The sequence below is a fragment of the Copadichromis virginalis genome, linkage group LG7 (genome assembly GCF_057382275.1).
Source record: "Copadichromis virginalis isolate Kocher_CV1m ecotype Utaka linkage group LG7, C_Virginalis_male_GT1.1, whole genome shotgun sequence".
NCBI lineage: Eukaryota > Metazoa > Chordata > Actinopteri > Cichliformes > Cichlidae > Copadichromis > Copadichromis virginalis.
The window spans coordinates 3,711,412-3,727,345 of NC_140624.1; the positions used below are offsets into that span (position 1 = coordinate 3,711,412).

The 15,934-nt window shown below is 40.4% G+C and overlaps 1 protein-coding gene across 1 annotated transcript in view; it reads right to left on the reverse strand.

Moving 5' to 3' along the window:
- Positions 1-15,934, reverse strand: part of tmtc2b (transmembrane O-mannosyltransferase targeting cadherins 2b) — an 82,997-nt gene that overhangs the window by 15,089 nt on the left and 51,974 nt on the right. Inside the window, exons 3-8 of the mRNA XM_085461236.1 lie at positions 9,738-10,584; positions 8,162-8,276; positions 7,606-7,691; positions 5,853-6,037; positions 4,753-4,831; positions 1,964-2,085 (exon numbers count right to left, since the gene is read on the reverse strand). Of these exons, the coding sequence (XP_085317362.1) occupies positions 1,964-2,085; positions 4,753-4,831; positions 5,853-6,037; positions 7,606-7,691; positions 8,162-8,276; positions 9,738-10,584 (1,434 nt within the window). The remainder of the gene's footprint in view (positions 1-1,963; positions 2,086-4,752; positions 4,832-5,852; positions 6,038-7,605; positions 7,692-8,161; positions 8,277-9,737; positions 10,585-15,934) is intronic.

Consider the following 15,934-nt stretch of genomic DNA (forward strand, 5'->3'; position numbering starts at 1 on the left):
GCACTGCTTTGGATCACATTAAACGCCGGAGTCGGTACATATTAAACAACAGCCTGTGTTCACAGGTAACATTTGTCTGACACATTTCAATAAAATCTTTCAGAAATTCCTTTAAAGAATAGAGTCACTGTAAGCCTATCCAAGTAAGTTAGATCCCGTCTTTGATCGCACTTTCATTTGCACTCAAGGGATCACAGGGGTTCAAGACCCCTAAACCATCCATCATGGTCAGAGAGCTACAGAGATTTATCCCCGAAGGTTTGAACTCTACTTTCCCCCAAATCAATAACACTTTCCTAAGTTTCTCCTCACAGCTCACAGACTTCTTCTCTGAATCAACTTTACCAAGTCTTAATACTCTCCTTTAAAGTATTGAGTTATTCCCTGAAACCATCCTTGCTGATGGGTTTTGGTTCCATTGAATTTTTCACAGGGATCATGTCAACTTAATAAGTGAGTTTTATCTGCGTTGCCAGTTGATCTATTCTTTCAGCTGGCAACCGGTCAGCGGACAGAACGGCAAATCAATCCAGTGTGCAGAGGACTAATAACAATGATCCACAACTGTACAGCACTTCAGCAACTCAGATGAAAGACAGTTTGTGGTTTTTCTGAAGACTCAAAAAATGCAGAAGCAGTCGGCCCGTCCAAGCCTACAGTCTATACAAAACACACGAAAAAAAAAAGACACATTCTTTGTTTTTTTCTTTAGGGGTATATGCCAAACTATTTCCTGGCTGGGTTCAGTAACTTTTGGCACATAAAAATGTTATAACACCACAAAGTGTGGTTTTTACACCTCAGTTTTTTTATGGATTAAACAGCCCAAAAATAACGTGTTAATTAGTGATCCCCGAAGCCAAGCTTTTTATTTCCAATTCATGTGCTATGCTATGCTCACTAGCTACTGGCAGTAGCCAGTGCCATGCAGATATATAAGTGGTAACTGACTTCAAGTTTATTTCCAAGGCTTTTGGTTTTATATGTGTTGACACAAAAAAGGGTAACATTATGTCTAAAAACTGTGGAAAAATTGGTTTGCCTGTTAAATTCCTCCACCTATCAGTGAGGATATTCACAAAATGATGATTGAGGAAAAACTATAAATGAAACAAACTTGAAAAGAATTCTGTTTCCATGGAGGAAATAAAAAAGGGGCAGGAAGAGTGCAGCCGTTTGCTGGAAATCCAGATATCACTGCTGCCGGCTCCTCTCATTAGGGCCCAGGCAGTGGATGAAAGGGGTGTCTGCTGAACACAAGGCCTCCACCCTTTTTTTGACCTTCTAAGCAAGCCTCTGTCTGACTTGTTTATTTGTCTTCTGACAGTCCTTTTCAGATCGGACTACTTTTTTTCTCAGCTCTTTTCCGAGTATGTACGTCTTGCTGCAGTCGATCACCGAACGACTGCACGACCAGCTCCTCATAAACTCAAGGACTCTGGAAACTGCTCCTATACTGGAGACGCCTCCATTTTTTTCATTAGTAAAACACAAGACAGGTTTCACTTTCACTTGCTGACCTGGAAGATGCCGGGCAGTGTTAGCTTTCTTTCCATTTAGTGTAGAGATTCGAGCGCTCTCTAGGCAGTTGATTAAGAATACTGTTTTAGTAGCTTCTAGTAACACATTAAAGATGCAAATGTGGAGGCACGACAAAATCAGGAAGTCATTTCGTTTGATTAAACTTTACAGAGAAGCTAAAATGACCCCGAGGACATCAGTGTGTTTGTTTTGCCCTGAAACTTGATGTATTTGCTCCAAAGCAAAGAAAGATGCTATAAAACAGCAAAAGTAGAAATTAACTTTAAATTAATCTCATAAACCAAACACTAAATGTGGGATACACCTTTAAATAATAAAGTTGGTCGCAGGGTAGTGTTTAATCAGAACACTCACTAGAACGTATGATAGCAAACTGAATGGAAACACAGATAAGGGAGGATCAAAACAAAAACAACGTTACCGTCATTGCGAGAAGTTTCCCATAAGTGAGATGTGCAGGAATGTGGTCTGGCTTGGCTCGCAGCGATTCTCTGTACCAAAACTCAGCCTCAGTCAGCTTATTCAGTCTAATGTAGGCCTCTCCTGTGATGGCAAAGACAGCGTCACATGAGGGATCAATTCAAGTGTCAGAGGTTAAAACATCACACAGCTGTCTTTTATTCTTTTGATTTTTATTACAGGGAGGCAACAAATTCAGACTATAATCCAGTCATCAAACTTAATGATTTTTCTTCCAGCACTTTCATCATATTTTAAACACATGGAGTAATAAGAGGCTTTGGAGGATGTTGCAATTGCTTAAACATGTTAGATTCATACTGAAGAAATTATTTATGCTCTTATTTCAGGGTTTTTCCTGAAGTAATTCATTTCAGCTAAGTGTGCTTGATTATAGCAGAAATTCACCGTAATGCTTACAGAACAATAGGACAAGATTTCTCCCGTTGTCCTCCTTCACTCTTCCTGACCTGTCAGACATCATCCGATACCTCCCCCACCACCACATCTGACCCTCTGCCTGCTAAAGCAACACCTGAAATAACAAAGCTATCCAGCAACCCTCGCATGGTTGGAAAAAACTGACTGGCTGGTAACGCAACACAGTAAAAATCAACATCATGATGTATTTAGGGGGAAAGTGTGAATAAAGCCCACTTGTTAAAATATGACTTGTAATATGGTTTATATTTCAATCTACACCAAGTCTTATGAACTGCCAAATGACTGAAAGAGTTGTTTAGACAAGAGGAGACTGAGGTTTGAATTCAGTGGGGATTCAGATTAATCGCTTTACTGAAAAGACAGCGATAAGCAACAGGTGACATACGCCTGCCCACAGCCTTTTAGTCTCATGAAAACACACCTCCTCATATAAGTGATAACATAGAGATACCTCTTTCACACAGACGCATGCATGCATGCATGTAAATAATGCAAATACATATTAATTTTATTCCAAAACATGTTAATATGTTATTTTTTCTCCAGTTATAGAGTGTAGTGGTTTACACATTTGGTTAACTAGTGAAAGATCCCTGTTCTGATGATGAGAGGAGCCAAAAATCCCTTTGGGGTTGTGTCAGGTGTAAAAATCCAACATGCAGCGCTACCTGCTGCAGCAATCCCGTGTGTAGCTATTATTGCTCTACCATTACAGCCTCATGCTGCATGTTTCCATCAGATTGTAGCTACATAATAACAAAACTCCCATCAACAGCAGAGTGGATTAGGCAGCATTACACCAAGCTTTCCATTTCCATTGGGTCATAATGAAAACCTCTGTGTGTAAAAGTCCTACACCGGTGGTTATTTTAAATGTAAATACTGAATTATTAGTTCGAAGGTTAATAAATAATCATCATGTTTATATAGAGGCTTATCTAACCTGCAGTGACTTATAGCTAATCCAAGGTGCTGAGCTGTTTAAAAATGCACATATTGGTCCATTTTGACACGACCTCTTCCTATATTGATTGGCTTAAAAGCAGCCAAATTACTTGACTCCATTTCCTGGCAGCAGACCTCTGTACCTCTGAGATTAGCACAAACATTAACGTGTAATTAGAAGTGACATCGAATCCAAGGAGCTGAAAACCAGCTCCTCGGAGTGGAACATTCCTCAGCCAACCAGAAAGAGCTGGAGCGAGACCAGCAGGGTACAGATTACCACCCAGGTCCGCCTCTGATGAAAGCTTCTGCTCCTTGGCGTCTGACAAACAGCATGAGAGCAGCGCAGTGAGTGAAACTGAAAATAGATATGAGCAGGTGTGCCAAATGTGCAAATCAGCTCAGCGAGGAAACAACGCTAAGCTGCAGAAATCACAGATCTGTGGCTCGGTGCCTCCATTACAGGCGCAACGCTGCTCCTTAATGGGGCCTGAAGCTTTCATCAACATTTTGACATAATCTCAGGAGCTCCGTCGCATTGCATTTTGCCAACACATAAGCAAACCTGTGGCACTGCCTAGTCTGGATTACTTATTGTTCCAGGTTTTCTGTGTGTGTGTATAAGTAGCCTCATATGTGTTTGTGTGTGTGTGTGTGTGTGTGTGTGTGTGTGAGAGAGAGAGAGAGAGAGAAACAAGCAGGAAGGGCAGAGAAAAAAGAAAAAGCAATGGAGTGCACAGATATAATGAGGCTGAAAGCAGCTGTTCTACAGCTGTAATGCAACAAGCTGGGTTGTTCTTGCAGTGAAAAGCATCTGTTTAACATGACATTGTAAAGCTTCCGATTGTCTACCTCTGTCTAACTGTATGAATCAGATCAGCTGTCTCACACACTGCCTTCGTTCCTTTAAATTAGCACAGTTTGCTATACGTGTATTTATCTAACTTTTGTTTTTGACCCCCCAAAAAATCTCAGCAACACCAACAGAAATCCTGCTTTTGGCTCGTATTACTAATTTTTATGACACCGTGCCTTACAAATATTTTTTCTTTCTTTCTTTTTACAGGATATTATGGACCTGAATAGTGATTTTTTGAAGTTTTCATGTTTTACTGCCTTTTATAGTAGCCTGCTCTGGAAATCTCAGATCTTTAATGTTTATGCAAGGAATAAAGAAATATAGTCCAAAATAATACACAATATGCAGGAAGTACACGGCCTTTGTACTTTTCTTGTGTTTTGTGAAGCATAAATGTGTGATGACCAGCTGATAATACCTCCAAGACCTCCACAGACTTTTTTCTTCCACAGTAAAAACAGTATCTATTACGCTCATGGTCCTGAAACACGAGCAGCTCTTACCCATCATGTTGTAGAGGCTCTGCGGTGCAAACTGTCGCGGCATTTTCTGTATCGCTTCTTTAAACACAGAGAGGGCCTCCTGTGAATGAAACACACAAAAAAGAAGGTTTGGGACGTTTGCATTAGAGAGCACAGAGACCCCGCTAGAGAAGCCGGCTCTGGGGTAACTTGTCATTCCTCCCATGCAGCCGGGGCCATGACAATATGAATACACAGCGTGGAATTGGGGGTCGCCAGAAGGCTGCTTCATACAGAGCTGAGCACAAAGGCTCTATCCTCAGTGTCACGGCTGTTAAGACAACTAGAGCCGTGTCGCTTGTTGACTTTAGCATGTATAATGTGTTGGTCCGGCAAGTCACCTCAGACTCGCTCAGAGTTTAAATGGCAGAAGGACCTGAAAGTATTTTATTGCTGAAGCAAATGTTGCGGTTAGAGGTCAGAGGAAGTGGGAATGCTCTGTTCCTCAAGGATGCCAACAATTTAGAAAGGCCTTTATTGAATCGGCCGTAGGACCGCTTCATTCCTGATTGAATCAGCAGCATCGGCGCGTATTTTCAATATAAATGTACAGCAAGTGGAAAACCAGTTACTTTAGCCAGCGCTGGAGGTCTTTTGGGGCATGAAAGAGAAAATTTGTTAGAAACAGCCTGAGGAGTATCTGCACATACGCTTTGTCCCCTATGACTGAGACCATTTTGTAACATGTCCATATAAAAGTAAGCTTTTTTTTTGTTTCCCCAAAAGGCTGCTTGGGTAACTGCCTGCATTTCATCTCAGTTCACTGAGTTCGGTTCCAACATTTACATATGCAGAGGAGTACTGTTTCAACTCCCATGGTAGCAATGGATCTGTTTGTTAGACAAATATAAAAAACAAAGATGAGACAAAAAAACGATTTATATTACTGCAAATGCAATTGAGACATTTCCTTTTCCTGTTTCAAGGGCGGGTTTTGGGGGGAATTCACATAAATAAAAAACAGTATTCTTGCCTCCACTTGGTGTATTTTATTGTATCCTTAACCTTTATTATGACATGCTATAAGGTTATTATTGCCTTAAATATGTTCTTAGCATACGAGATCTGCAATCTGTCATTACCTCCTGGTGTCCCTGTTCGTGGAGCAGCTTGCCCAGGTTGTACAGGCAGCTTGTGACTGAGCTCTTGTGGGCGTGAGGGTCCTTCAAATTCTCATCTGGGATATCAGCACAGGTCAGGAAAGTGCGTTTGGCCTCATCTAGGCGACCCTGATTCATCAGGATGATGCCTGTGTTCAAGTAGGCTGCTGTTGGGATCAAACGAAACACAAACAGAAAGCTTAGACTGTTCCTGTCGCTTCACTCGATCGATAAAAGCTCAGTGATAATTGTGCTTACAATGATAAACTGGCATCAGACGCTCCAGTCACAGTGATATAAAGTGATAAAGCACATAATATTGTAGCGTGGCTCATTTATCTGGGATCCAGGATTCCTTCTCCCAACAAAGTCCTTGTTTTTGCCTCTGTTGATTTGAAGCAACGGCTAAAAAAATCATTTTCATATGAATTTCATTAAACTACTGTTGATGCTTTTCCAGCTTTACTGTATGTTTGATATTTGCACACGTCCCGCGGGATACTTTGAATGTACGTTAAACTTTCTCTTGAACGGTCAAAGACGGCATCTACAGTAATGATCAATACGCAGCTGAAGGGTAATTAGTCTCTGTAGGCCTTCCTCTCTAAACAACTCCCTATCAAGTCTGGCTGCTGGAATAAATTAACTTGAAACAGAAGATCAATCAGGACATATCAAATCAAAAACAAATAGCTAGAAAAAAAACCTCCTTTTTGTTTTTGTTTTTCCCTCCAACGTCCTTGAAAATCGTTATCCTGATGCTTATGTTCTACTCTTCACTCTTCCACCTTACAACAATTTTACCCATTCTGCTTATTGTTGTGCATTTGATGGTAAATATCTGAACCCTTTTCCCAACGACAGGCTGTGCAGACGATGGACGGCAGATAAGAAAAACAGAGACAAAGGAAAACTTTTCCAATTTCGTCAGCCTTCTAACAACTGATTCTTTCTCTCAAAAAAGTGACACAAATCAATAGTGCCTCATCAAAGGCACTATTGGGAGCTAACAGTTTGGCCCAGTTAGCTCCCAATTAGCCAGTGAGTAATAGTGTAACCTTGAAAAAACACACATTAGCTGTCACATTCTCATCCGCCTTCAAAACGTGTGCTGCTTAGGGTAATTAATTAACCTTGTTATCAGCGTTAACAGATTGGATAATTGCACGCTGAATGGAAATTTTCTAGTCTAACTGTGATCTTGATTAGGTGTATAATTAATCTGGGGAATAAAGGAAGAAACTTTCAGGATTGTCTGTTTATCTGTCATTGATTGATGCGCAGAACAACGGGGAGCTAATTTATTTCATGATCAGGTAAGAATGTGATTTACACTAATCAGGGAGCAAAAAGAAAAGAGGTGAAAATATAACAAAAGAAATGGATAAAACTGCGAGGAACTCGTGGTGAGAAGAAGAGACAAAGCAGAGGAGGACAGGACAATGGAGAGAAAAATAAGTAAATGTACAAAGCAAGAATAAAATAAACAGAAGCACCATGGCTTCAATCATAATAAATCACTTAATGTTTATGCTTTATCTGTGGACATATCGGGCTTTGAAAGCAGTCGCACAGCTGCACCGAAGGTTTAATTCAGCTGTACACACACTGGCCTTTGCCACCTCTTCCCTTCCCTTCACATAACCACAGCCAGTGTTCGCTGTTGCCTGGACACAGCACAACCACGACCACAAGTGCTGCAGATTGTCAATAAAAAAAGGAGAGCTGTACTTACAAGCCAGAGTTGGCCGGCTCCCAATGGCCAGCTTATAGTAGTGAAGTGCCTCTGAGAACTTGTTGCTCTCCTGTAGCAGCAAACCACTGGAGCAGACAAAGGAAAAGACAGTTCTGACAATTTAGAGCTTTAAAAACTCTAAAGAGGAGATCGTTTCAGTTTAAAGCCTCTGTTATGATTAAACACCAACATCAGCCAGCTGATAAATGTGAAGGGAACAGTTTCGCAAACCACAGACATTTGATCACACTGAGTACTGGCCGGTGTTTTGTGTTTTCCCCTCAGACTAAAACAGCATCATTAATAACGCTGTCAGGCGGACAGCGCCGCGGGGAATTGAAAACAAGACGGCACTTCCTCTCAGAGGAGCTCTGATCAATGTACACATGAGAAAGGAGAGTTTTTCCAATCATTCATTCACGTTTTAAGACAATGAGATGGTTATAAATGCACAGTAGCATCAACAGATTAAAAACAAACAAACAAATAAAAAATTTGGGGCCAATGTTTGACGAAAATATTGAATGCAACAATAAGTGTGATTAAAAACACTCACAGGTTATAGAGCATGTCAGCCATGTTGCTGCGGTAATACAGGGCATTTCTGTAAGCCTGCTCCGCCCCCTCCATCTTTCCCTGGCTCTTCAAGACATTTCCAAGGTTGCCCCATGCTGACGGGCCACGCAGGGTCACAAAAGAAAAGGTTAATCAAAAGAAAAAGAAAAAAGTCGGTGAATTATAACAGCAGGAGGAACATTTCTATGGCAAGTAATCATTTTCTTTTGTTATTCACAGCCTCATGCTGCCGTGGCTTCAGTGCCTTATAACCTCTGAGGAGGACGTTGTTCTGCTGCAGCTGGCATACCAAGACAGTACTGCTGAAGAGAGATGGCACACCGGGGGAGCTTTGTGTATAAACCACCAGTTTTTCCAGTGTGTATGAAAAGAAGACCACCACAGCGCCATTGAATAGCTAACGGCATTAAATAGCAAAGAGCAGTAACTGACAGGAGATGTAAGGCTGCCAAGATGTTTTGTACATATTGTGCAGATACTCTGCAGTGTGGAAATACATCCAGAAAACATGAACTAAGTAATAAATACGAAGAGAAAAAGGTACAATAATGGGATTTAATGCTTAATGGCAGCGTGCAACATTAGCATCTCTTCAATTTGCTTTGGAATAATTTATAAAGTGTACAGTATTAAAAATAAAAGACTATTATGACTCAAGAGATGCGCCTAATGAGGTGCACGCTGCTCTAAATGTGTAAGAGTAGTACTTTTTAACCTTGAGGTATTATTCCATCTCCCCTCTCTAATACTCATTCAATAGGAAGATAAAATCCATTAACGGGTGGTTACACTGCTGTAATGTGCAGCGTTTAAAACACACAAGTGTCTAGGATAACAGGAAAAAAATAAAAGCTTTCTTCATTCACCTGCTCTGAATGCTCAGTGAAAAAAGTGTCGTAAACATTCTGTGTATTCACAATTTCACACTTTGTGTGTGTGTGTGTGTGTGTGTGTGTTTGTGTATGAGACTGGGCTCTTTTCTCATCTCATATTAACTTTATTGAATGTGAGTCGTGGACATTTCTGCTCCTTGGTTCGGCTGATGGCCTGCCAAAACAAACAGCTGTCATGCCTCAGCGCCGCTGCAGAATCTGAAAGGGAAATTAGCTAACACAACATGCCCTTCTGCTGCTTTGTGGGGCCCTGTCCTGCTTCTCCGTTCAGCAGCTCCAAGAGCTTCGGTTTGGATAAGAATCATTGTTTGATGACCTTTAATATGAAGCTTTAGAATATTTGATCTTTTACTAAAGGTGCCAGTCACAGATGGTGCCTTTCCAATTAAACAGATTGCATGCCGAGTATAAGAAAAGTGTCAGATCAAAAAGTACAGCTCTGTTGTATTCATTAGAATAATACTAGACTCGTAAGAATATTGAGAGTTAAAATGTGTTATTTGAGTTATTCAGGATGATAGCAAACTAATGGACGGTGCACATAATCAAACCTCACCTAAATATTTGCTTTGAATTATTCAGACAAATAAATATAATGGTTGCATATAAAGTGTGTGTGATTTTACATGTTTACACATATACGAATAAAGGCACACATCTTACCTTTAGCAGGATTGACATAAATCCCTGACTTGTAGAGCATTTCTTCATTTTGCCAGTCCTGGTTCCTCAAAACTGTTTTGACACCAAAAAATAGAGCCAGGGCTGCGCTGGAGTACACCAACATTGTTCTGGATGATCTGCGGCGTAGTCGGATGTAGAGGGACCTGATCCCCACTGCAACCAGCAGGCAAAAGCCCATACTCGGGATGTACAGTACTCGCTCGGCTATCACAAATCCCACATAGAAAAACAAGTTTGTGGCAGGTAGGAAAGGGATAGCCAAGAGGCCCAGTGAGAACACCACAACATTTTCAGTGGTAGGTAGCAGAGTCCTGCTCTCATAGTGCTTTTTGGTCCCATTTTGCGTATTATTTATGTGAGCATCCGTATTGGAATTGTTCACGTGCTCATAATCATTATAACTGTAACTGTGCCCATTACTGCTCCCATTTCTGCCATTGGTGTAATGATGCACTTTGCCATTAGTGTCCTTTCCCCTCGGTGCACGATGTGTCCACAAGCCGAACCAAGCTAGCAACAACAGACCAGAATAGAAGACAACTGTATGAAAGTTCCTCCAGTCAGCAAGGCTCCTGATCAGAGGCACGGCATCCATCGACCAATCGAAACTTAGTGTGTCTGGGCAGAGGAGGAGCCAGAAGTTAACAGCAGGAAGGTAGAAGAAGGTCAGGGTCCTGGTGATGAGCGAGGGCGAGTCAGCCGCTGGGTTGTCAGAGTTGGAGAAGTTTGGAGGTTTGTTACCCATCCAGTAGAAGCGACAGGCCAATAGGAAGAATCCCCACGCTGCCAGCAGAAACACGTTGAGCAGCAGGTGGGCGTTCTTTCTCTGAAAGACAAAGAAAACCAAAAGCAGAGATTATACCGTCAATCTGCAGGAAAGGAAAGTAGGAAATGTTACAAAATATACTGCAAACATTAAAGGCTCACACTGCAACTGTTTTCTCAGTGACTGTATATTTGCGACTCTCGGACCTTTACTTTCACTTTGACTCAGACCAACGAGTGGAAGAACAGAATCGCTGCTTCGACTACAGACGCAGCGAGTCATCGGAAAGTGAATGATTCAATAACCATTCCTAAAGCGTTGACTAAACGGAGCAGCTTTGAAATGTGTTTCATCAAAATCTTCAGTTGTGCCCAGTGTGTGCTTCCACAGAAAGCTGTGAAATAAAAGCAATTACATTTTGTGACACCTTTTTCCCTTCTTTGAACTTCATGCCTTCCAAGAGGAGGAACACCACATAAAGTTTTATTAAAGCCAGAACATTAACACTGTGTCAGTTTGGGAATTTTTCAAAATAAAGGTGACCTTGCATCCTAATGTTCTATTTATGGCCTCTGCAGACATAACAAAATAAACACAACTACATAAACTCCATTCATCGTGTTACAGGCTTAATATTAAACACTTTCCCAAATGTTGTGTGGAAATGCCGATGCAATATTTATAGCGTGTTTGGTTGTTTAATCATTTGCTGGCACAGCGTTGAAGAATTACTGGCTCTGTTTCTCCACGAGCCTGTTCCAAAGTTAGGACCAACCGACCTTTTTTAATGTGCTAATGTTGGAAAGTCTAACTTAAAAAAAACATGTTTGTGTCCTACAGCAGAAACCTGTACACGGCCTCGAAATAAAATGAATGAAAAACTGAAAATATTATTTCACGCCCCAAACGCGCATAATATAGATCATCAAAATATGATCTATTGGCTGATAGCTCACCCAAAGAGTCTCAGCCACCTGCATATAAATCACCAGGGCATCATTGATGCTGTAATCCAATTATTTAAGCTGAAACCCAAGGCAATCCTGAACCCACAGTGAATGTGATCTTTCTCCATCTCCACACGCCAAAGGGGATGATGATGTCTCATCTGTGATCATAGACATCATGCCACCACTGCTTAGGGGTTGTACTATTGATTTTCTCGCCTGTCCGTTGTCATTTCAGATTGTATCTGTGAAGAAAGGCTTCAGTAACCTCTGGGGACAGCTGTTGTCTGCTAATGATCACTGCAAATACAAAGAGCTGTCGCTGCCACACAAAGGCAGCAGGAAATTAGGCTTAAAACACAGCAGGCGACACCATGGAAATGATCTACAGACAAAAAATATCACATTCAGCGCATCGAGATGGAGAGGGTGAATATAAAAGACTCGTACATAAAAGGCAAACCAACAGAAGTACTTTGTAACAACTCCCACTGGTGTGATACAGTGAAGAGTTAAATAAATCAACTCCCAAATGGCTTCTTTCACCTTATGCAACAACAACAACAACACACACTCGCAGCTGAATATTGGATATATTATTCAAAACAGTTTGGGGAAATATCACAAGAATGAAAAAAAAGATCTCACATAAGGTCAGCTCTGTCAATCCCTTCACCGGAGGCCTGACATCAACCCCCAGCGATTCAGTATTTTGTGGGGATGTGCCAGGATATGCCACTGTTGGATAAGTCGTTTAGGCGCTTGGCAACAAAAGGTCAGATCCAGACCACAGTTTCTCATTAATCTGAGCAACTGTTGAAAGCGTTATGGTCAGCTCCCTGTGGAAATCCAGGGCAGACGGTAGGATGAAGACAAATTTTCATTAGATGCTATTAAATGACATCAAATTAGGGAAATGAAACAATAAGTCGCTGTGCAGGATCCTAATAGATGAACCACTCAAGTGAAACAAAAATCAATCTAGTTTAGATTTTATGTTGAAAGGCTAGACAAATTCATAAAAAGCAATGACAATTATTTTGACCTAACCACCTGTCTGTGGTAAGGTCAAAATAAAGGTTAGAAGGTCTAGTAAAGAAAAAAAGAAACTATCTATGATCTGCTCGCTGCTGGACGAAGCACAGAACTGGTCAAAATAAAACATAAAACAATGAAATGAGACAGATCCTCAAATATGCAAATATGAAGCTACAGCTAGCAGCTGATTGGCCTAAATTAAACCTAAAAAATAAAACAGCTTTTTAAATTTTATTTTAAACAAATCAAACAAGTGAGAAGTGTTAACTGGGGAGCTTTAGAGTCAGCATGAGATGTATCACCTTTGCACAGAACCAAAGGCTTTTACTTTGTCAGTCATTGTGCCATTAGTTCATATTTGCTGCAAAGACATGATACATGGTATCATTACCTCTGCAAGAAGTCCCAAAAATGAACATGTCGATACCAGTCAGAATAACCTGTCTGTCTCATGATAAGTTCTTAGCGAGCTGCACACTGCACATGTGAATGAATTACATGCTTTTTGGCTTTGGGTAGCACTGAAAATCAGATGCACTTATACATATAGCAGTCCTTTAAAATGATTGCCCCACAGCCCAGATTTAAAAGCTGTCATCTGAACTTCGTATGAACTCTTCTTTTCCCCGGCACTTTTAATCATCTCTAAAATCACAGAAGCTGTGTCCAGTTTTGAATCTAAGCAGGTGAGCAGGAACCCTGCAAAGAAATGAAGTGGACTGAAATGGTCTTTGAGGCCCAGCGGCTGTACTTTGAGCAGACTTTAACAGAGAGGCTTGCTGAGCAGTGTTAATACATCTCAATGACTGCTTCAGGGAGATCCAGCTGGGATTTATGAGGATCTTTGACAGACTCTTTAGATGACTCTGGTTTAAGCAAATCTTAACAAGACGCTACCAAGCTGCAAACTTAAAGCACTGCAGGAGAAACAGGAAGAAAAGCTCCGTCTGTTTTTGACAGATTGTTCAAATCTGAGAGTCCTCGGTCACGGCGCCCGATTCGTACAACAATCGAATGTCCTCTGAGGTGGTTTCAGTGCTGTTAATGAATTATGCTGTAAAAAAAAAAAAATCCTATAAAAACGGTAATATTCCGGCAGCTGGGGCGCCAAAATAATACCAGAAAATAACAGAAAATAACTTTCCCATTAAAATACGGTTATTTTCAGTAATGACAATACAGTTTGTTGCCCTAATTTTGCATGGGATTTTGCCTTTTTCAAGTGCTTTTAAACATTAAATTAGGAACAATTTAATGTGATTAAACAATGAAATTACCTATAAACAAGGTCAATGAATGCAGCAATATGAATAATAATACGTAAATGTACAGAAATACACAGTTGGTTTAAATAACAATGGATTGCATTCATATAGGGCTTTATGAGACCCTCAAAGCGCTTTACAATTCCACTTTATAATTCCCCTCTGGTCATCACCAGTAGGCGGTAGGTGAAGTGTCTTGCCCGAGGACACAACGACCGAGAGTGTCCGAGCCGGGGCTCGAACCGGCAACCTTCTGATTACAAGATGAACTCCCAACTCTTGAGCCACAATCGCCCTAAATAACAATAATAATTATTATTATTTGATGTAAAAAAAAGTTTATACGAATCATTTTATATATTTTTCCATAGAATTACATTTAACAGTTCAATCTTTCAAATAACGGACAAATATTTGTGAAATTATGATGCATTTGTGAATGTATTTTATCTAAATATGCTCATGTACAGACAGATACATTTACAAAACAAGAAAATTATACTTTATTACATTTAGAGTGATTTAACGTTAATTTACATTTGAAATATAGAATCAGTCTATTTATGTGAATTTAATGATATTCTAGAAGAACAGTACAAAACTGTAAAATACTTTTATATCACGATTTTTTTTACAGTGTACTTTTCTGCAAACAATTTTTGTTCTTGGCGTGATGCAGATCGCTGTCTACTGGACAATGAAGTGGCAACTATGTTTTAGTTCAGTCCATATTCACCTGTGACAGCCCTAAATTCTAATCATTCTTACCTGGAAATGTGACAAACAGATATGCCTCGACTCTTCCCAGAGAGCAGCTAACACTCAGACACCTCCTCCTTAACCACGTCCATATGCCAGTGCTGCAGACTGAGGCGGTGTTTCATGCAAATTCTTGTGCTGCACTGAGGTTCAACTTTTTCTATGCATATCGAAGTCTTCGGGCAGCACCCAAAACATAAAACAGCCCTTTGATTTTGCTTCAGTACACATTTGTAACTCCATTACTCCTCCTGGCATACTTCACCAAATGCACTGACCTTTAAAAAAATATATAAGTGGCAAAAGAAAAAAATGTGAAAATGTATATATTCTGGGACATGAACCCCGTCGCTATAATCTCTGGAATAAACAAACATGTGCATCCTCTATACTATGCCTCCAGTTAAAAACATCTACTGTTCAAAGGCATAAGTTCAATTACTACCAGGCAACGGCTCCCAGGGCGCTACGGCTCTATTATGCAGGAAAACCAAGGCGTTCCCGCTTTGTGTCTTTTGTCAATAATCCAGTTTAGTCTGAAATAGGTGGTTGAGCACAACCCTGTAGGAGGCATGGGGCAGTGTTTTTTTCTTCTCTTTTGTGTTTTAGCAGCAATCAGCTGAGAACTGAAACAATTTAGGCTTTATAAGGCATGCGTGTGAATAAAATATCCTTGGAGATAAAATGCAAAACAGACCAATTACAGAATCCCTGTTTGTGCTTGCCTTTTTCCATGTCTCCACTTTGATTAGGTTCATTTGACTGAGAAGAAAACTCAATCAGGTTTTTTCTTTTAAACATCCATTTAGTTTTGTGAATGAAGGTTTGTGGCAAAAAAGTGGAAAGACCTCAGGGAGAAATTTAATTAATTTGTTTGGAGAAAAACGCTCTTTTCTCAAGGTACACACAAGCCTTTTTTTGCATTTGGTAAATGGGCATTATTCTATCGCGCAAGAGAATAAAAGAAAAAAAAATCAATCACACAACACATATAGGTAGCCCATCAAAATGCAGCGCTGTGACTGGCTTTCACTTCAGCGAGCACCTAACTGAAAATCCAGTGAAAGAAGTGGCATGTCTGACCTATCCCCACCTCTTCATCATTACTGAGATCAACTGTCTGCAGAAGGCCTTTCATCAAGATCCTGCCTCACATTGATAGACTTATAATGAAAGAAAAAATGAGCTCAGGGTACCAATCAGTGAGTATTACCTCTGTCACACGCATGTGCACACACACACTCCCAGAAAACTCGAATTTAGTACGAGTCCCTAAAAAGTCTGCATAAACCTTTCTGCAGGCTTGATGGATACATTCTGTGCTCGTGCCTTTGATCTTTAACTGCTGGATCAACTAATCAAGCTTGTGGTTGATGGACCACAAATTTACCATCTATCTCT